Source organism: Vigna unguiculata, chromosome 3 (genome assembly GCF_004118075.2).
Source record: "Vigna unguiculata cultivar IT97K-499-35 chromosome 3, ASM411807v1, whole genome shotgun sequence".
Lineage (NCBI taxonomy): Eukaryota > Viridiplantae > Streptophyta > Magnoliopsida > Fabales > Fabaceae > Vigna > Vigna unguiculata.
Window position 1 is genome coordinate 12244837 of NC_040281.1, and position 24038 is coordinate 12268874.

The 24038-nt window shown below is 28.8% G+C and overlaps 1 protein-coding gene across 1 annotated transcript; it reads left to right on the top strand.

Annotated features, from left to right (window-relative positions):
- The first annotated feature begins 11377 nt into the window (after nucleotides 1–11377).
- On the top strand, nucleotides 11378–13139 carry LOC114175025 (collagen alpha-2(I) chain-like). Its single transcript, XM_028059783.1, has 2 exons — nucleotides 11378–11826; nucleotides 12650–13139. The coding sequence occupies exons 1-2, from the start codon at nucleotides 11378–11380 to the stop codon at nucleotides 13137–13139; spliced, it is 939 nt and encodes a 312-aa protein (XP_027915584.1).
- The last annotated feature ends 10899 nt before the right edge of the window (nucleotides 13140–24038 follow it).

Below are 24038 nucleotides of genomic sequence, written 5' to 3' on the forward strand. Positions count from 1 at the left end.
AAGCTCTCCACAATCGCAAATGGATGTTAATTTGAAAACCTTACACCAACCACCATGAGACAAGCTACCACTTCACTACACACAACTATTATAACAAGACAAAAATGATAAATTTTATTTTTAAATGTCATGAATCACTTGAAAAGTTTATTTTATATTTAATTTGAGTTTATAAAATAAAATTTATATTTATTTATATAATGTAATCTGATAAATATTTAATTAATATGCTATTTTTAATACTACGGGATAAGATTCAACAAAAGGAAGAAGATCCACTATTAAAAAAACTTATATTTCCTGCCAATTTTGTTTTAAAATTTTTTTCGTAAGAAATACTTACAAATTTTGTTGTAAAAAAAATTTGCAAGAAGTTGCTACCAATTTTCTTGCAAAATATTTTGTATAAAACATTTTTCACAATAAATTTTGTAGGAAATACTTGTAGATTTTATAATTTTGTAGAAAATGATTACCCACGAAGGAATTGCCTGCCAATTAAAACTTTTAGAAAAAATGGCAGAAAAAAGTCTTTTCTTGCAAATTTTTTTAACAAATTTGCAAGAAAAGTCCCATGTAATATGAGAATTTCTAGTAGTGATCCTGTAACTAGTCGAAGAATTGCAATGACTTTTCGTAAGTCTATCTTTATATTTATTGTTTATGTTTAATTTTATGGAACAAAAATACGGTTTAATCTAAATTAACAACAACGACCACCTTACATAAGATAAAAATAAAAAGTAAAATAAAATTTGTTGAATGACACTATGGTAGCTTGGGGTAACTATGAAGCATTAGAACTATATTAACTACTTGACGATAGATTAATGTAGTGGCTTCATTCCACATTAATGTTGGATTGCCAAACACGTAACAATCCATATTAATAATTAATAAATAGTAACATGTGGAAGTGGTAAGGAAGTATTTGTTGGTTGATTTGATTATTTGATGTGTATAAAAGGGAAGTGTATTGAATTGTGAAGTGTATTGAAAGTTAAAGTTGGAATTGAAGAAGACATAATAGGTATGGGGAGTGAATGTAAGAAATGGATGATTTTTGGTTTTGTGATTGTTATTTCTTTCTCACTCGTCATGGAGGGAGCACTCGCAACACGCCATCTCATGCAATGGGACATCGACTCATCCCTCACTCCACCACCACTAGGTTCAGCCACCGGTGCACCCTAACTTAAGGGATGCTTGTGCCCTAATCTCCATTCTCCTTTCCATTCATCTCTCCCTCCCATCATCTCTTTCTTTTATGTTCAATAAATGATTAGGGCAATCTAATAAATAATATATATTTCACGTATATCTTAATTACATGTTCTCTTTTCCTTCTACACATGCTTTTTTTTTCTTTTGTAGTTGCATTTCCTATGTTTTAATTATTGTTCTAAAAACCAACTCTAAAATAAATATTTATTTAATTATAGTTAAGGTACACCATTTACCTCTATAAAGCGTAAGCACAAGATGAGAGAATTGGTCAAGCTTAAGCAAAAGATGAGAGAGAATTTCGTTAAATTAGGATTAGGGATTTAAATAGTCATTCTAATAGGATGAACAACATGTCAAAACACCATGCATTGCGTACATTGTACTTCAATAGCATACGTACGTTAAAAGCTGAAAAAAAGGTATTTCATCAATATTCACGTCTAAATGTGCTAGGATCAATCTCCTCTTAACAGGGTTTGTTTGGCAAAGGAACTTGGGAATCAATGCAGGATTTAGCGATGTGTAGTACACAAAAACGTGGAAGTAATTGATGAGTATTAGTTCTGCAAAAGTTAAGTGTCATAATAAAGTGCTCTTAAAGTTCGATGTGCATCGGGTTGAGGTCACAAACCTTGATTTTAAGACTTGTAATTACTTCATATCGTGACTCTCGTACAAAGTGAACCTAAGCTACATTAAGATTAAGATTACGTTTGAATCCGACTATTTATGATAACAGCTCACCCCGAAGTTAAATTTAAATTATTTAACAAAACGTTTACCTTGGATTAAATATATTTTTATTTAAATTTTAATGTGAAATTCAAATTTATCTTTGTCTCAAACTTTAATATATTTTTGACTCTAAATTTAAAAAATAATAGATTTAATCTTTTAATCTAGTAACTCTCTCTAAATTTTTTTTAGTGTTTATAAATTTAATTTAAGTTATTATTTGTAAAAACAGTTGTCAGAAAAAAATATTTAATTGATTAAGGTTTAACTTGTCACATTTCACATTTAATTTTAATATATAAATTTATTACTTGTTTTAATTGTGAAGGTACAATCTGAACATTGAATTATGTTTATGTAAGTAAATTATAATATTCCTGTAAAATTATGATACAATTTAATAAATTTATACAACTTCATCATTCATGCTTAATATTTACTTAAATCGTTCACATTTAATATTTAGTTAAGTTCAACAATCTAGTATAAATCTAAATAGTAGGAATTCAATTAAATTCAAATTCAGTCCAATATAAAAATATAAAAATTGGATTGAAAGTGAATCTAAATATATATTTTTGTAAAAAAATATTTAAATTTTGTTATTTAAATCTAAATTAGATTATATAAAATTGGATTTTAAATTCATATTTTCTTAAATGAGGTGGAATCGTTATAATTTGGTTTATTCAAGATTAAGATTAGATTTTTCTTTTTCAAATCCAATTTTTATGAAAAAAAAAATTCACCTTAATAAGTAAATTAAATGATCTTATTTTTCCTCCAATAAATTCAAATATACAAATTAATAAATTGTCTCTAAATTTAATATTATAACCTTTATATATAATATACTTTAAATACAATAATATACATAATAAATTTGATTAATTCTTGAGCATAAAATACATTAATTGAACAGTTCACACAATACAAAAAACATAAATAATTAATAAAATATAAACACCACATTACAAAAAAAACTAGTTTTTTTTAGTGTCTTCTAGTGATCGTTAATTGTGCATGCTCTAGTTCATGTAAGAGTTGGTTATCTGTTGAATTTGTGTTATACACAGTTTCAAGATCCAAGTAATGATATTTTATTCTGAAAAAACCATCACTGCAAAATTGTGAAATATAGATTACTTGATTTCAATATGTAACAAATGAAAGACAAACCAAAACTTATATATACACACATGATTTGTCATTGTACTTAGAGTGACAATTCTTTCTCAATTATTTACTTTGATGACTCTAAAATAACTAAAAAATTATAAACAACATACACACAGAAAAAACAACATAAATTAAGATTCGCGTATATTATATGTGCCAACATATGCAAATATTGTAATTAAGGGTACTCATGGATTAAAATTTTCAAAATCCAATCTAAATCTAATCTACATTCAATAAAATATATTGGATCAATGATCCATATTCATTTTAAATAGATCACTAGATTTGAATTTTATCGATCCAATTTAAATTGGATTAAATATAGGTTAAATCCATTTTTGTTAATTAGATTAAATTTAATAATATCAATCTAATACACTTGATTATTAGGTATATACATGGGTCAAGTCAACTTCGCTTGACCTACACTCAGACCGACTTGTATCGACTTAGTCTGGTTCATTTGGTTGGAGTTGACTTGAGTTACACTAGGCCCAAACTACCTTGATCAGGGCCAATGTCGACTCAGCTCCACCTAAGCTTGGATTGACCATGGGCGATAGTCGACTGAACTTGACTTGGGCCCATGCCAAATTGACTCAACCTTAAACTTGTGATGACTTGGCTAAACACCCCGTCCAGACCGACACATGTCAAACTTCGACTTAGATCGACTCATCTTAAACTTCGACTTGGATTGACTCATCTCAAACTTCAACCCGAAAGCTTGACTCAACTTTTGACCTAAACCGACTTGTCTCAACTTTCAGTCAGGGCCAACTTATCTCGACCACTAGTCGATGATGACTCGTCTTGACCTCTAACCAAGGTTGACTCATCATTTAATAATCAGTTCAGATCATTCCTTCCTAATTTGAAGTAAAACAAAGTATATTTCTTTTATTTCCATACTCATATAAATACTTAACTATGTATATGTAATTAGACAATAAGTATTTAATTATTATGAAAACTCATTACCTTTAATTATGATTCACAAAATAAAATTAATGATATATTTTACATTACAAAACTGGATTGTCAACTTGTACTTATAATCATTAACATAAATTTAAAATTAACACATGTATCTTAGAAAATATATCAAGAGAGATATTGATATGATTAACAATTACAATATAACATTTTATGTGGTCAAGATCTTATCCTTGAGGGATTTTGGTTGAAGGAAAGCATGACATCTACTCCTTTTAACGGGAAAGATGATTCCAACATAAAAATTATTTTACATGTAGTTTAAACAATTTATTTGGTATTATTAAGATTATTGAGTTGATGAAAATAATACATTTTAGAAAGTCCCACATCACTTAGAATATGTTATGGAGTATGTGTTAGTGGTTATGCTGTGAACTCTATGTTCATGGTTTTCGTCACCTTAAGTCAAAGACACTCTACATTTGTATTTGACTTTTCTTATACTCTTAGATTATAGTGTTGTAAGCAAGGTAGTCAAAATTGAAATTTAAATCGTAAAATCGTAAGATCTTATGATTACATGATATTTACGAGTCAGATCCCATGATAATGGTAATATAGTAGGATCGCTACAAAATCGTAAAATCCTGTAAATCATTTTTTCAAAATTTTTAATGCATTATCTGTTCATATTCTTTAGTCAATAAATTCAGCTTAACTTAAACCTAAGCCTAAATAAAAGTTAAAGTTAATGTAGTTAAAATTTTTCATTGCTATATGTGTTATGAGTCACACTACAAAAATACATAATTTTACTGGAGGTTATTTAGTTGATGTTTTAATAACCTCTAGTAAGAAATACACACAACGGAGGTTTTAGAAACCCTCTTAAATTATCGCGTGTGTGCCTCCACCATGTCTCCATTATGCCTCCACCATTCTTGTTTGAAGTTCAAGGTAATGAAGAGTGTTTTCCTTGCTCCCTTGCTCCCAATTTCGTCTCCTTGCTTTTTAGCGTTCTTTGTCTTTCGATTTCATCTGTCTAATTTCAGTTTCGTCTCATTTCAATTTCGATTTCATTTTCGTTTTCATTTCCTTGTTGTTTTCGATTTCATTTTCATGTGTCATTGCTTTCGATTTCGTTTTCTTGTTTTCGATTTAGTTTCCCTGCATCATTGCTTTTGATTTCATCTTTCTTACTCATGCCCTAACTCACTCAGATTTCTTCCATGATTTATGTCTTCAATTTTCATACGATCCTATTATGTTCACTTGTGTCATCTTTTACCAATGCTTATTTCGAAGGTTTCACATATTCAAAACCTTTTTTGGTTCCTTCAAATAAAAAAAAAATTCTAAAGGTTAGTAATTGTAGCTTAGTTTTAGTGTAGGTTAGACTAGTTTCTAGTTAGTTTAAGTAGTTTAGTGTAAATTAATAGTACTTTGTGTTGCAGTCATATAGTTTTGTTGATTCATAAATCTTATTAGAGTAGGTAAATTTTAGGTGTAGTCTTGGTTTGTAGTTTTAAGTAATTTTAGGTTAGTTAATGACTTAACTTAGTCTAGTTTAGGTAGTTTTTAATACATAATAGTACTAACTTATGTTTTATGATTCTAGTGCAACAATATAAAGCAAGGTCAGTAAGGAAATGGTGATTAAAATCAGCTAGCACATACAAATCAAAATCAGAGTTAACCAACAATTATGCAAAGTTGACCAAAATAGTTGACTTTTTGAATTTGATATCCAATCCTTGATTCAATTGATGGAAGCTTAAAAGAACATCAATTAACATTTCTGCTGAGTTGTAGAAGCTTATATTGCCACTTGAGCAGTTGCCAAGCTTGAATTGACATGTTCAAGAAGGTATCAATTGAGAAGAGCACTAGCAATGCTATGTGAATTTGCACTTTTGAAGTGTCACTCATTCTAGCTGGAGTACCACCTATTGCATCAAGTTAGGAACTCCAAGCGACACCTCTGAGCAGTAGGTATAACTTGTATTGACTAGTGACTATTAAAATGATGATCTGCTTAGGTGTCATGTTAGAGTAGGTTAATTAGCTAACATGGTTAGTTTAGTTTGTAGATAACTTGGATGGGTACAAATCTGTACAACAAAGTTTAATTTCATATCTAGGGAGTTGCCTGACTTTAGATCTTCTTTCCCGATTTTTGTTTGATCATGAGTAAGCATTACAGATTGATGATGAAATGGAAGTACACTATGAACTCCTCAAGGAAATACAAGATAGCCCAACAGACATTAATGCCATAGTTGCACGAAGGCGTAGGGATTTTACAGGAGAATTCTTCCACTACCTCTCTCTTATTTCAAAAACATATGACAGCTTGGAAGACCGTGATGGTAATTATGCAGAAGTATAAATAAATGTTTGATTTTGGGTATTTGGCTCAACTATTGTTGATTCTGTAACCAGTAATCACCAGAAGAAATGAGTAAAATAGTTAAGAATATTTATAGTTGTAACTTGTAATAAGAGAGAATGAATTGATCATAAAATTATATTTCTTTTAGAAAGGAAGAAGATATGAGAAGTTTAAGACTTGTCTGGTAGATGTTTACAATATTAAGCTTTGGGGTTTAATGTTGGTCTTGCCATTAAATATACATAATGAGTCTTTCCCTTGCACCTTGGACAAAGATAACATTTGTGATCTTGCTTCTTGTGTAGGATGTTTCTTATGAGTGGCATTGGCATGTTTTGAACAAGGATTTCTAGGCTGGGGAGTAGATGTTTGTCAGCTGTCAGTGCATATGATAATACTCAAGAGGTTGTGGACACGTTAGATGTTGCACAGGCCAAATTTGATGATATCCCCAATTCTCCTTCTATTGATGTTTCTTGTCAGAAGATCAAAAGTCTTGCAAAGGCAAAGGAACTTGATTCTTCATTGATATTGTTGATAAGCAGTGCTTGGGCTAAAGCAAAAGAATCTACAACGATGAAGAATGAGGTGTGAATTTTATGATGTCCCTTGGATTTGTTCTGTATTCCATCCTTTGGAAGATAGGACATGGATTTCTAATTGTCCCCAAAAAATATTAATAAAAGGCTCTATAAGTTACAAGGTGCCACCAATAAATCACCTTGTAAGAATTTTTTAAATCTTATAAAAAAAGTGAGTTTGAGATGAGCATGATGGGAAAGCTAAACTTTTCTTAGACTTACAAATAAAATAAGCTAATGATGATGTTAACATCCATCAAACCAAGTATGTTAAAGAACTTTTTACTAAGTTTAACTTTAAATATGCAAAGGAGATGAAAATACGAATGCATCCTAATACATCCTTAGGAACAAGTCTAAGCCATTAGACCACACTAAATATAGTCAAATGATAGGGTCATTGTTATATCTCACTGCATCTAGACCTGACATAATGTTTATTGTTTGTCAGTGTGTTCATTTTCAGTCAGATCCAAGAGAAGTACATCTAAGTGCTTTCAAAAGAATATTTAGATATCTTAAAGTTACTACTAATCTTGGTCTTTGCTACAAAAAAAGCGAGAACATTATACTTTGTAGGGATATTATGATGTTGACTATGCAAGAGACATAGTGGAACAAAAAAGCACTAGTGGAGGATGTCACTTCATTGGTGGAAATTTAGTTTCTTGGTGTAGCAAAAAGCAAGGAACAATTGCATATCAATTATTGAAGCAAAATACATATTAGTTGCCAACTGTTTTTCTCAAATTCTTTGGATCAAAAATCAATTGGAAGACTACAATATAAATTCTTATACCCTATTATAACGGTGCTGCTATAAATTTAGTTAAGAATCATGTCTTGCATTGTAGGAAAAAACATATTGAAATTATGGATCACTTCATTAAAGATTATGTTCATAAGGGTATAATTAATTTAAAATTTATTCCGACAAATGATCAATTGGCATACATATTTACAAAATCTCTTATTACAGAGTGATTTAGTCATCTATAGACCCTCCTAGGCATGACTCCAATGAATGAATGATAAATGCAATAAGAAAGCAGTAGCAACATTTCAGCCTATTAGATGCATTTAGTATTATCCCATTAGATGCACATAACCTATTAGAGTTATATGTTGTCTAGACACATATCGATGCATTAGACGCATATGCTCTATTACACGCATTTAAATTACTAGACGCATATAAGGTGTGTTAGAAGATCACGTGCGCATATTGTCATACTTCATGCATTATAATGGCATTCTCGTAACTCCATGCATAACACTTAGGCAATATGCATATTTGGTTGTGATGAATGTTGAATGTCTACTTAATTGATATTTATCGCTTTGATTTCAAAAACATTTTATACCATATTTCCTTATTTTTTGAAAATCAAGTGTAAGATTATCTTTGATTTCAAAATATTGCAAAAATCACTTTATTTTAGAAAGGTGATGATCCTTTTTCAAAAAAATTTCAAATTTTTCTATAGTTCAAAGATCAAATAAATGCTTATTTATTCATATCATGGTTTCATACAATGTCACACCTCTCCTCTTAACCTAAAATTTCCTTGTGACAATGAGTTCCAACAAGAAAACAAACAGCACACAAGTTACATGATTTATGTGATGATTATATAAATCACTTATTGATTTCCAAAAAAAGCGCGCAGCAAAATTCCATATTGATCATATGGGAATTGAGGCTGATATAAGAATTGAGGTATAAGAGGTAGACCAGGTTGACCACGACAGAATTGAGGCGTACTGATTTTATATTATAGACAATGAACATGATGATTTTGCCATTTCTTTTCCTGAGTCGGCATTCTTTTAGTTAAATAGCACGTTTTTTTTTTTTATATTTATGTGTTTACTATGTTGTTAACAATAAATGGAGATTCGAAACTAAAATAGTATATCTCATCCTCCTTTCCAATGATCAATACAACAATTATTACTTATTATTATGGTTTACTACAGTTGCTCGTTCGGAGAAGGAAGTCAATTTAAGTTCAAATTTTATCAAGTAATTAATAATTCAAAAGTGAACTTTAATCTTACATTTCACCCAAGGTAGTGAGAATATACAAGCGTGCCAAATTTGAGAGACATAAATTCAACCATTTCTATTCTTAATTATTTTTTTTCTTTAATACTATTTTTGTCTTAATATTCGTTCAATTTTTTCAATTTAGTCCTAATTTTTTTTTTCAATTTGGTCTTAATATTCGTTAATTTTGTTTAATTTGGTTCTTTTTATTAATACTGTTATAATTAACAGATTATGAAAAGTGACTGAAAGAGTCATTTCGTGTTTTTCTTTTAAATTTTTTTTTAATTTAAAAAATAATTCATGTGTCAAGAATATCATACCACGTGTCAGGGTCTCTTTTCTATATTCAATTTGGTTTTGATATTCCTAATTTTTGTTCAGTTTGATTTTATTTATTTTTAAAAATTAAGCAATTTTGTCCTTCTCCAACTCGAGACAAATTTAATTTTTATATAAATGTTATATTGATATTTTTTAAAATTCACATTTTTATTAAATATTTTTTATTTAGGATTAGAGTTACTTTAAAACTAAAACAAAATTTTAAAAGTGGAGAATAACACCATTGATTTAAGCATTTAAGAGGTTAAAAATAATATAAACTATTAAAAATCACATAAACATTATACTAATCAGTTATATTATTTTATGTTATTTTTAACCGCTGAAAATTTTAAATCAATGATTTTATTTTCTATTTTAAAAATTTTATTTTAATTTTAAACCAACTCAAATTCTAAATTAAAAATATTTAATAAAAATGTGAATTTTAATAAAAATATCAATATATCATTTATATAAAAATTAAATTTGGCCTTAATTTGGAGAGAGACAAAATTGTTCAATTTTTTTAAAAAAAAGTGAAAAAAAATTAAACAAAATAATGAATATCAGAACCAATTGAGTGTAGAAAACTGATATAGATACATGATATGATATTGACTTGATACGTAAACATACTTTTTTAAAATAAAAAAATAAAAAAACTACAAAAAGACACATATGACGGTTATTATTCACAATTCGTAAACTATTGTAATGGTGTTAGTAAAAAAGACCAACTTGATAAATAGTAGAATCAAATTGAAAAAAAAATCAAAATAAAAAAAAAAAAACTAAATGAGTAACAGAGCTAAATCGGTATTTAAGTCTTATTTGTTATAAGTTAATTTATGAACGTACTGTTTTGGTGTTGTTGCAGGTGTTGGAAGGACTGAAATGTAATTATTTGAAATGAAAGAAAAAGGAAAAAAAAAAAGGTGTTTAATTCCGTGTGGGCATCGGGATTAATTAAGCTTGTGGCTCTCCTCTTAACCGTGAATGTTGATTGATAATTGGTTCGTGAGATTTGCTTCAAAGATATCTTATCCTTTCGGACGCCGCCGACAACTCCAATTCCAACCCACCTTGCTTGACAATTAAAGCTTTAAATATTATGCACGTTGTACACAGGGACTAATTCTTTCGATGCCTCATCTTCATGCCTTTAAATATATCAAAATTGATTTTTGAAAAACATTTTGTATCATAAAATTGACAAAATTATTAAATAGAGTAATTTTTTATTTTGTTATAAAAGTTAAAAAACTAAAGTAATTAAATTTTAAGTTTTCTTTACTAAAAATGATTATTTGTCAAATTTTATCAAATAAAACTTTATTAAACTATAATTTTAATATATATATATATATATATATATATATATATATATATATAAAGTAGTTGTATAAAATATTTTGTAAAAAGAATAAGTTTATTCATTTAATTTTGTGTGACCACAATACTAGTATTGGTTGTTTTACGAAGTTAGGTATTAACTACTCGCATATGATAGAATACATTCATTCCGTTGTAATGAGTCTATGGACTCTAGGCACATGCATTTCGTGAACTAATGCAGAAGTGCAACCAAAATACACATATTCAAAGGTGAAAAGGATATAGAACATTGAAACCAACAGAAAACAAACAACAAAAGGGATACAAGTTACGTAATTTATGTGATGATTATGTAAATCACTTATTGAAGTTCATGCACCGGAATTCCAAAATAGAAGGTGGTGGAGATAGGGATGGGATGTAAAGTGGTAGGACTTGGTGGGAGATGAGATTCTTATGGTAATTAAGGGTGACGAAATTAGTCCGGGAATCGAGGATGATACTGAAATTAAGGATGGCCATGCTCATATAGGATTCAAGACTAATATGGAAATCCTGGCGTACCAGGTGTACCAGGTGTACTAGGTTGACCAGGCTGACCAGGTTGATATGGGAATTGAGGTTGATTTGGATATCCTGGCGTACCAGGCGTATCAGGTTGACCAGGCTGACCAGGCTGATCTGGGAATTGAGGTTGATATGGGAATCCAGGCGTACCAGGTGTATCAGGTTGACCAGGCTGACCAGGCTGATCTGGGAATTGAGGTTGATATGGGAATCCAGGCGTACCAGGCGTATCAGGCTGACCAGGCTGATCTGGAAATTGAGGTTGATATGGGAATCCAGGCGTACCAGGCGTATCAGGCATACCAGGCTGACCAGGTTGATATGGAAATTGAGGTTGATATGAGAATCCAGGTGTACCAGGAGTATCAGGCGTACCAGGCTGACCAGGTTGATTTGGGAATTGGGACTGATATGGAAATCCAGGCGTACCAGGGGTACCAGGCTGGCTTGGGAATTGAGAGGCCATGGACAGTTGAATTTCAATTAGTAATGTGAAGTGAAGAGAAAATGTGCATGTATTCCAAAGAGTGGTTTCCTTTTATAGACGATGTACATGACGATTTTTCCATTTCTTTTTCCAAGTTGACTTTCTCATAGTTAAATAATATGTTTTTTTTTTTTTATTTATGTGATTACTATGTTGTTGGCGGTGAATGGAGATTCAAAACTAAAATATTATGTCCCAACCTTCTTTCCAATGATGAATACAACAATTTTTACTTGTTATTATGGTTTGCTACAATTGCTAGTCCCGAGGGAAGTCATTCAAAGTTTAAATTTTATCTTCAAGTAATTAATAATTGAAAAGTTAATTTTCATTTTACAGTGATCCCGGAGCAGCAGAATATGCAAGGCGCGCCAAATTTGTGAGACATATAAATTCAACAATTTTTATTAATTTTTTTTTAGTAAGTTAATTCATGAACATATGTTTTCTTTTTTTCGCTCCAAAATATCTTATCCTTTTGTACGCTCTCTCGACAACTACAATTCCAACTCTATTTGGCGGAAGGGGTGGACATGAATTCGATTTTTAATGATTCAATTCACATCCATTTTAGATCTAAATAATTGGATTAAATTTTTTACCCAAATTCATTTTGTTTAGCAAAAGTAGTTTGAATTTTTTTTAAATCCAGATCCAAATATTTGGATCAAGATTTAAATCCAATCCAAATATTTGGATCAAGTTCAAAATCTAGAATCCATTTTTTATAAAAGAAATTTAAATTGAATTTTTTAAAACTTGTGTCATTAAGGCTAACATGACTCAGTTCGTACAAATAGTCGGGCACGACCCGTCTGAGTCGTCAGGTCGACCCATCCTAGTTCATCTGAGTCTTCGGGCCTGCCATGCCCGTATGGATCATGGGGTCGGTCGGACTCGTACGGATCATGGGGTCGGCTAGGCCCATTTGGGTCATCGGGCCTGCCTAGCCCGTTGGGTTATTCGGGCCCGCTTGGCCCATTTGGTTCTTTAGGACCGCCTGACCTGTTCGGATCATCGGGCACGTTTGGCCCGTTCGGGTCTTTGGGCCTACCTGACCCATTCAAGTCTTCGGGCCCGCTTGACATGGTTTGGTCTTCGGGCCTGCCTGGCCCGTTCAGGTCATCGGACCCGCCTGACCCGTTCGGTTCTTCGAGCCTGTCTGGCCCGTTTGGGTCTTCGGGCCCGCCTGACTTGTTCGGTTCTTTAAGCCCGCCTGGCCCGTTTGGATCTTCGAACTTGCCTGGCCCATTCGGGTCTTCGGGCCCGCTTGGCCCATTCGGGTCTTCGGGCCCACTTGGCTCGTCGAGTCATTGAACCCGCCTAACCTGTTCGGGTCATCGGGCTCACCCAAATTTTTCAGATGATTGGGCCCGATCGACTCGTCTAGTTTGTCGGGCCCGCCTAGCCTGTTCATATCCTTAGGCTCGCCCAAGCTCTTATGGTCGTCGGGCTTGTCTGACCCTTTATGGTTGTCTGGCCTGCCCTATCCGTATAGGTCGTCGAGCAAGGCCCGTCCGAGTCTGAATTTAGCCTAGTCCATCTCAACCTTTAGCCTAACCCAACTAAAAATTTAAATTGAAAATTTGGATGGAATTTTTTGGATTATCCATATTTGAAAATCTTGATTTATAAAATGGATATCCGATCCATAAAATATATAAAATGTAGATTAGATTGAAATCCAGATCCATTAAATGAATTTTAAATAGATTGAATTTTTAATAAAATGGATTTTAAATGGATTGATCAGAGCAAAAGTGGATTCGATCATAAAAATTAGATATTTTGCCCATCCCTACTTGCTGGATAACTCATGCTATGGATACTAAAAGGAAAGCTTTAAATCTTATGCATGAATATTGTTTAACTTCATTATGCTTTTTGTAGATATTTAATTATTCATCCTCATTGGAAGGTAGAGAGGTGGAAGAAATTAGAAACAAGTTTGACTTCCTTTCTTTTGAGTGTTGCTAATAACTTGTAAAAGTTGTCAAGATTATAGGTTTCAATTTTTAAGTTTGTTAGACAACTTAACTATATGGAATTGGTTTGGTTTGGAATTTTTTGGTCTGGTGATATGAAAGTTATTTGCAGGTGAATTGAATGGAAAGAAAAATGGTAAAACAGAAAAACCATAAAAAAAATTGAGTTACTATGACGTAGTTTGGACTACCTATCATAGTAATCTGGACTTATTATGACGTACTTTGCATTACTTGTCATAGTAAGTTGGACTTACTATGATAGGTTTTACAAAAATTTGCGTAATAAGTTTATTAATTGTCCCAACATCGTCAACTTGTGCGATGGTAAGTTAGGCTTATTATGACTGTTTATCGAATACCTATCATAGTAAGTCTAACTTACTATGACAAGTTTTTGCAGCGTCATAAAAATCGCGCATTTTCTGACTCCTAGAACTATGACACCATAATACCTGTCACAGTAAACTCGTTTTACCTGTCATAATAAGCCCATTTTCCATTAGTGTATGCACTACCATAAGATGCTCTTTTCAATGTAGATGAATTACAACCAACTCTACCTTCGGTTGCAGATGTAGATGCTTCAACATACACATTGTTGTCAAATGCTTCAATTTCCCTGAGTAGAGAACGGGGCAGGAAGTTGGGTGCATGTTTTACTATCCCATTCTCCATTCTCGTTACCTAAAGGTAATAAAGTTTTTTTTGTCTCATTCTCATCTCTATCCGTTAATGTGTATACCTGTAATGTGTCCGTACTCGCTTTCTTATTGTTTCAAATATTAATTAAATCATGGGTTAAATATGTTTTTGGTCCCTCAAGTTTCAGCGAAATTTGGAATTAGTCCCTCATCAAAACTTTTGACCAATTTAATCCTTCATCTTTCAAAATGCGTGAATTTAGTCCTTTTAACCAAATTTTGTTAAGTTTATCTAACGTTTCAAGCGCATTTCATGATAGTATTTAAATTATTTACACTGTTTGACACATTTTTGCTTCAGTGTTAACTTAAATACTATAATGAAATGCGCTTGAAATGTCAGATAAACTTAACAAAATTTGGTTAAAAGGACTAAATTCACGCATTTTGAAAGATAAAGAACTAAATTGGTATAAAGTTTTGATGAGAGACTAATTCCAAAATTCACTGAAACTTGAGGGACAAAAACATATTTAACCCTTAAATCATTATATATTTTTACAAAAGATTAAAAATTACAATAAACAAAAAAGGATATAATCATGGATTCATGGTCTAAAGAACACATATTCTAAACATTTACAATTGAGAAATCAAATATTATGATGTGGAAAAAATTAATAATAAATAAAAATATTAAAAACTAGCATAATAAATTAAATGTCTCTCCTAAAAACTATTTGATTGTGTTGTATCCAAAGCTATACATCACTCGAATAAAACCACACAAAAAACAAAACAAAAAATAATGTGTAATTAAAGTTGTGATATGATGAATTGTACTTAAGGACTCCAAATGAATATTGAACAAGTCCAATAGTTGAGAAAGAAAAAAAAATTGTATGCCAGAAAAAAGAAATTGAGATTTTTCAAATAAACCAAAACTAAAAAGAAGAGAGAACAACAAGCTTTTCAAGTACAGTAACATAATAAACTATAAATATTTTAATAATTTAAAAAAAATGAAAATAAATTTATTTGTTATTCTACTTTTTAGATGTATTTTTGAAAGAATAAGAAAACCTCTTGCTTCGATGTGTTGATAATATATATATATATATATATATATATATATATATATATATATATATATATATATATATATATATATATATATATATATATTAAACTTTGATAAATTAATACTTAAAAAATATTATTTAATTGTAAATAATTATTTATAAATAATGTAAAATTAATTTATAGATAAATAAGAATACTGATTGAAAATATATTTATTTTTTTATTTAGTCAAAATAAAATATATTTAGTATTGTAATTGTATAATAAGTGAAATTTTAAATTTTAAGAAGTATTATACATATAAAAACTTAAATTATAAAGATAAAATTGTTTAGATGATAAACTTGAGAAATTATTAGTTTAAGTAATACTATTAATTTTATTAATTTTTTTCAGTATATATATATATATATATATATATATATATATATATATATATATATATTGAAAAAATGTGTAAAATTATCAAATTAATTCTTTTTATAATTTGTATTCTAATTAGTTAATGAATTGAAATTTTATTATTATATGAACATATAAGTATAAATTATTATTATTATAAAGATTTATAGACAGTGAATAAATGGAAAATATTTATTTAATGTTAAAATTATTATTATTAACTTCTTAATTTGACTATTAAAATTAGTATTTTTTACAGTTATTTATATTCTCAATCAAAATAATGTTATTCAAATTAGTTCAAATTTGTACAGTGATTTAGTTTATTTTAAGGGGACACCATGAGGCATTTGTGTTATACATCACTGACATGTTTAGTTTTGCTCCCTTCTTCTGCCCCCAAATTTTGTTATTCCTGCTATTGGTGGAAGTATCTGCCAACTGCTGCAAAGTTTGAGATTGAGAAGGAAGAGTTCAAGTATGGCATCTGCAAAATCATCTTTCCCTTTACCTCCTTCACCAAAGAAAACTGTAATTTCAGGTTGGCCATTACACCTTCACGGAGTTAAGTTGAAAACCTAATCCTTCCAGAAAGTTTATCTCAGATGAGACCAAGACTCTCTTCTGAAAAGTGAAAGGCCATGTTGGACAAATCCTTCTCCAAGGAATACGCAAACGACATACTGGATTCCGTGTTCACACTCTTAGTCTTCATAAAAGAGAAGATTCCGAGCACTACTTCTCCCATGGTCTATCTTGTATAATAAAGTTATAAAATATTATGAATATATATAATATACTTCATTTTCTTTAAAAATATTATGAGTATATATAATATAAAAAAAGAAGAAGAAAGGTATTTACTCAAATTAAACATTATACAAACATATAATTTCTGACAATAAAATCTCTCTTCTAATACTACGTCAACTTTTATGAGAAGCAACTCCCAAATGCTTCTAAAAAACATAATTTTTTTCTTGCTTCTATTTGTTTAAAACAAAAAATGCTTAGTCATATTAAAAATTAGTACACCCATATAAAACTACTTTTTGTGATTAACCAAAGTGAAAAAGAATAACAAAATATCTAATCGGATCACATATATATATATATATATATATATATATATATATATATATATATATATATATATATATATATATATATATATATATATATATATATATAGGCAGGGAATATATCAAAACCATGTGTACTGAAGTTATTTTTTGCCATGAGATAAACTATTCTATTTAGAAAGAGGACATGTATTAGGATGATAATATTTATCTACAACACTTAAGGTAGTTTTAATAGTAATCAAATCATAAAGAGCAACAGATAAATGTCATAAACATTTTTATCAAAAATGTTAAAAGAATTAAGATTGATAGAAGGTAAGAATGTTTATAGAAATGAAAAAGCAGACTTTGATACTATATAATACAAAAGCAAAAATGAATATCTAAATTAGAAGAAAAAGTTTTTTACATATATAGTTACTAACACTCGCTTCTTTGATTATTTTAAACGATGTGAGACATAGTCATTAACACTCATCTCCTTAATTGTCCTAGATCATATGAAATTTTTGAAGACATATTATTTTCATAAACTAAAAAAATTAAAATATCTTGTCCAGCCCTCCTTTCGAATTATCAATACAACAATTATTACTTATTACTATGGTTTACTACAAATGCTAATTGCGATAGGGAAGTCCATCTAAGTTTAAATTTTAGCAAAAATAATTAATAATTCAAAAGTTAACTTTGATCTTACACATCACCCAAAAGGTAGCAGAATATAGCCAAATTTGCTGAGACATAAACTCTACAATTCTTATTCTAAATTATGAACGTAAGTTTTGCTTTTATTATAGGTGATAAAAGAATTGAAATGTTGTAATTATTTGAAAGGAAAGAAAAAAAGAAGGAAAAAAGGAGTTTAATTCCGTGTCGGCATTGGGATTAAGTAAGGTTGTGGCTCTCGTCTTAGCCGTGTGTTAATTGATGATTGCTTTGGGGATATTGGCTTCAAAGGTATCTTATCCTTTCTCTGGACCACTCCAATTCAAAGTCACCTTCCTTAACAATGAAAGCTTTAAATGCACGTTGTACGCGTGAAACTAATTCTCTATCTCTATATAAATTAACGATATTATATTATTTTTAACTGCTTCTTGAAATCTATACTAATAGGATGGTTAACTAATTTATTTTCACAAATCTTTTATCTCTTTATCACAATTCTCTCTTAATTCTTTTTAAGATAATCACATGTAACTGTTTCGCTTTTTAGACTCGAAAGAAGCAGCAGGAAGCTACTAACAAATAAAAAATGAACTCTAATCTGTTAAATTTGTGAACCAATAAGTCTAGATCTATTAGAAATATGACTTAGTAAATAACGTTAAAAATAAATTTTTTCACTATTAATATTCTAATTGTCACAAACTTTTTATTTATTACAAATATTATTTATAACGAATATTATTTATAACGGTGACAAAATGAAAAAGAAATTTATAACAATTTATAAATTATTATTTATTAAAATATTTATCACAAATACTTTTCATAATAATTAGAAAATAATAAAAATGTCACAATAATTTCAAAAGAATAAAAACACGTATGTTAAAAAAATATTACATAATAAAATTATTTTTCTTGTAATAAGAATATAATTCATATAAAAATTATTAAATATTTCTTAATTAATAATTATTTATTATCATTGAATTATTAATAATGTTTTACAAATTTAGTTTTACATATTTATTATATATATATATATATATATATATATATATATATATATATATATATATAACATTAGTAACAAAAAAATATTAAATTTGTGTTATTTTAGTTAATATTATTTTTAATTTTTAATAATATAGTTAATAGTTATAAATTTTATATCAGTCGTAGATTTTATTAAAATTGCACAAATTCATTACCAAAATAAAATTATTTTTATTTGATAAAAATATAATTAATAAAAAATTTATTGAATATTTATAAATTAAAAATAATCATATAATAGAATTTATTATTAATTGCTGAAAACAAAATTAAATTAAATCCATTTTATTTTGGATTTTAACTCATGGCCTTATAAAGGTAAGCCAAATTAAACCACTATACCACTTCAGAATTATTATATTTACTTTGATATTTTGTTTTATTTATTTATAATTTTATATTTTTTTATATTAGTAAATAATATATTCACTACAAATTTAAATTCATTATGCAAAATATAAAGTGCCTACACTATTTTCTCTATCTCTGTCTCCCTGTGTATAAAGTAAATAATATTTATATTGATAGATGAATGAAAGTAAAATAGATAAATAGAATAAGTATAACTAATTACAAAGTTTGTATTACAAAATGATATAAAACAATAATCAATATCATAACTAGCATCTTCAACAATCATATTATTTTCTTCATCATTTGTCATTGCTTTCTACTTCGTCATCGTCAATACCTTCCATAGTCTTCATTGGATTTCCATCAATTGTGAATTGGGTTAAGTGTTCTATCTAAGAAAAATGTGTGTTATTTAACAGACATATTGTATACAAATGAGTAGAGATGTCAAAACGGGTAATCCGGCCTTGGTCACTTAGTAGTCAACCCAACCCGGCTCACTTATTAACGAGCAAAAAATAAATTGGGTTAAATGAGTTGGTTCACTCACTCATTTAATTAAAAAAATACAATTTTTTTCTTTTGTCTCAAAATAACTAAATTATAATTCTGATTAAAATCTAAATAAATTTCAATACAATCCAAAAAGATGTTAAACACTAAATACAAACCAAAATCACAAAAATACAAATTATTAATGTGTTGACAAAAATAAAAAATAAACAACCTAACCTGACCTAAATGCAAAGTCCAACATAATAAAAAACGATTGTGTCTGCGGGTTTGTGAGTTAACCTAGCTCACCATGAGTTCAATCCGTGTGAACTGGGTTCTAGGTGGGCCAAATAAAAAATTAAACCGTATAAAATTTTGATCTTTTCTCTTCAATCTAACACTCTCCTTCTATTTGATCATGCCAGCAATTTAAAATTTATATAGACTTCTTTTATTTATTAAACTTTATCTCTTTCTTAAAAAATCTTTATCTGTAATATATTTTATTGTTAATTTGTTGAAAAAAATTCGTTAAAAGTTTGTTGATATATTAAAAAATAAAAATATAATTAACTTAAATACTTATACAACAAAAAAATAATTAATTAGTAAATACAAATCAATTAAAATTAATGAATAAAACATTGGTATTTAAGCATCGAACATTAAAAAATTTGTTTATTCAGGAAAATAAAAAAGAAAATAATAATAATAATAATTTATCAATTTTTATATTTAAAAGCAGTTATTGTTTAGAAAAAAATGGTTAAATTTTGTCATGAAATTTCAATTTGGTCATCAAGTTTTTTGTTATCTCAATTTGGTCTTCACCGTTAACTTTGACCAGACGATGTTAAAGTCAATGTCACGTGTCAATTTCTGATTTTTTTAAATTTTTTTAAATTTTTTTACAAGTATCACTTCAAAGTTGTGCCATGTGTCAAAAATTAACAATTTTGACATGTGGCACAACTATGAAGTGACACGTGTAAAAAATTAAAAAAAAGATAATTTTTTTTAAAATAATTTTAAAAAATTAAAAAAAAAAACAGAAATTGATACGTGACATTGACTTTAACACCTGGTCAAACTAACTATGATGATCAAATTAAGTCATTTTTAAGAAAATAAAGACCAAACTGAGACAACGAAAAAACTTGAGGAACAAACTGAAATTTCATGACAAATAAAGGAACCAAAATAATAGTTTAACCAAAAAAAATTGATGATAATTTATCAATTTTGTTTTTCGGATAAATTTTGTTATTAATATCATAATATATAATTTATAATATAGGCAGGGAATATATCAAAACTGTGTGTACTGCAGTTATTTTTTGCCATGAAAGATAAGCTATTCTATTTAGAAGGAGGACATTAGGATGATAATATTTATCAACAACACCTAAGGTAGTTTTAATAGTAATCAAATCATAAAGAGAAACAGATAAATGTCATAAACATTTTTGTCAAAAATGTTAAAAGAATTAAAATTGATAGAAGGTAAGAATGTTTATAGAAATGAAAAAGCAGATTTTGATACTATATAATACAAAAGCAAAAATGAATATCTAAATTAGTGATTGGTTTCCCGAAATTCCATCTCCTTGGATTACTTCCCACCTTCATTCATAAGTATTTAATAGGTATGCTCATTTTCCACAATGTAACATCAAAGAAAATCTCTTTTTTTCACTCTCCTCTACACCCATTCCATCTATTATGCTCTTATGGAGGTTTATTCTAAGTCTTAATGCTAGTTCAAATCATATAAAAATACTTTTAACCACCATTATTTACTTGTAAGCAACTTATCATCAGAAAATTGCAATATATGTACTATGACCTTTTTTCCATACCTTCACTCCTTCTAGCAGCTGTATTTTCACGTTTTGTCTAACTATATTGGGTTGGACCGCTATTGACTAGTATTGATACTGTAGATGATTATAAGCACCCATTTGTTCTAGGGATGGGAAAGTGGGTCAGTCTGACCCGTTTTGATCCGCAAAGTGTGGATCAGGTTGTTTTGTCCCGTAATGTAATATCGAGTTTATTTTTCTGGCCCGTCTATCCAGCGGGTCCGTGGGCTGACTCGCATTTGTGATGAGCAAAATATATTTTTTTTGTGATGAAAAAAATAAAAATTATTTTTATTTTTTCATAATAATTGATATTCATTTTCTATTGAAATAATTCAAATTAGTTTACCCAATCAAAGAAAAGAAACAATATCAACGAATATTATAGCTAAAGTACAATAACAACATATCACTTACAAGACATGTAGCTAAAAATGCATAAAAAAATATTTCATATTCAAGAACTAAATTTATTATCTTATACACAATAATTATACATAATAATAATAATAATAATAATAATAATAATAATAATAAAAAGAACTTATAGAAACAACATAATGAATTATGTGAGAACTAAAAAATGAGAACATTTAATTTTATAAACGGGTCAGCGAGCCAGTCTGTCCCACCCCGCCTTTAGCCTGCGTGGGCTATGGGCCTATGCAGGGCGGGCCTATGCAGGCCAACGGATTCAACATCCCAACTCGCCCCACGTTTTTTTATGCAAACCTGCAAGCCAGCCCACCTGGCCCGCCCCGAGTTGTCATCCCTACTTTATCCACCTCATTCATTTCCCACATAAACCTAATCTTTCTAGCATGTAATATAAAATATTATACTATAATTTTATACAAATCTTTCTAGCATGAAGCACTGGTTTCTACCTCATAGCGGGAAGACGACTAATTTTGCTCTCATGATGATGTGATGGCCAAAAATTGCAAAAAGAAACTTCTGGAGTCAAACCCTAAGAAAATGAAAATGATGAAAATAGTTCTAAAATATTATTTCTGAATTAATGTGAGTGGAAATGACACGTATCACAGATTTAGGGCTTTAACTAAAAGAGGCAATAACTTTATCTCTTCCCTAAACCATTGCATTTCAAATGTAAATGACACGTACATTTCAAATGCTATTTAATCCAATTTAATAGAAAGGGTATGATTTATAAAAATATCTAATTAAGACTTATAAAAATAGAGGAAGCAAATCAATATTTTTATATTAAAATGGAGACCAAAGACATAATTTAAATTTAACTTTTTAACCGGATCATAGAATTCAGAGTTTTGTCCCGGATCCGAAAACATATAACCGGATCTGATTGACCAACACTACACTCTGAGATCTTGTACACAGCCACTGCATTATGCAATCTGGTGTCACTACATCAGATTCTGAAGTCTGATACCACGCTTTGCAAATCGAAACACATAATTCGGTCCTATCTCTCTGGATCCGGTCATACTAACCGAATTTCACGGTCCGCTACTCCACCCACACCGGAAAAAAAATTCATGCACCCCTCCACCGCTATCCGAGAATTGAAGTATGATTACTCTAGTCTAAGTCAAAAGGAATAATTTAATCATTTTAAAAAACTTGGGAGGGCTCGAAGGAAAAATGGTGTCTAATTCTTACATTGTTGCACGATACAAAGGTTATGTTTTCTCTTCATTGTTGATAATTACTCAAGGTTCATATGGTTATTGATAATGGAGAAATCAGAGGCATTTGATTAAGCATTAGATGTTCTTAATGCTAAACTAAATCAAGAAGGTGGTTAAGACGTAAGGATTGACAATGGTAGTAGTGAAATTTGGACAAAAATTTTAGAGGAATCAAATTATACTTTTTATGTATTAGTTATTTTTTCTAATTAAAAAAAGTTTTAATATCTTCACATTTTTTTTCTATTTAAAACAAGCACATATAACAATAAAATTAAAAAATTATGTCAATAAAAATTGTAATTAGTTATTTAATTGTTTTCATACTATTATTCTTTTTACAGGATCCATAATATTATTATTATTATTATATTAATAAATATTCAGTATTGTTATTACTTTTATTATTAATATTAATGTTATTAATAATAGTACTATTATTTTGTATTAGTATTATAATAATAATTATTATCATTATTGTGATTATTATTCTTCTTATTGTTATTTTGTTTTGGAATTCCTAAAATACCTTATATCTACATTTTATATGGAAAAGTGTAAACTCCACTTCAACCTTTTAAACGGTTTAATTACATATCACTAATCAATTTTATAATTTAAAGCAAATAAATTTACATCTAAATATTATCAAACTATTTATTTAGATACTATATATAATTATAACACTTAAATATAATTTTTCTATTTAAATATAACAATATTATATAAATATTGAATTTACGGTCGTCTTCCAATCCTATGCATTTTCATATTATATACAAACAAACTTATTTTTTCAAGATGAAAACACGGTAACCAATTTTGGAAATTTTTAGTGCACAATCTTCTTGATACAGTCATGAAGTTGTCTTTTCCTTTTGCACCTAGGGTTAAACTTTTTC

What these genes read in the sequence shown, in the direction of transcription:
- LOC114175025 (XM_028059783.1), top strand. Translation starts at nt 11,378, where the DNA reads ATGGGAATTGAGGTTGATTTGGATATCCTGGCGTACCAGGCGTATCAG. An exon ending in GTTGAATTTCAATTAGTAAT is followed by an intron (nt 11,827 to 12,649) that starts GTGAAGTGAAGA and finishes CTGAGTCGTCAG; the next exon opens with GTCGACCCATCCTAGTTCAT.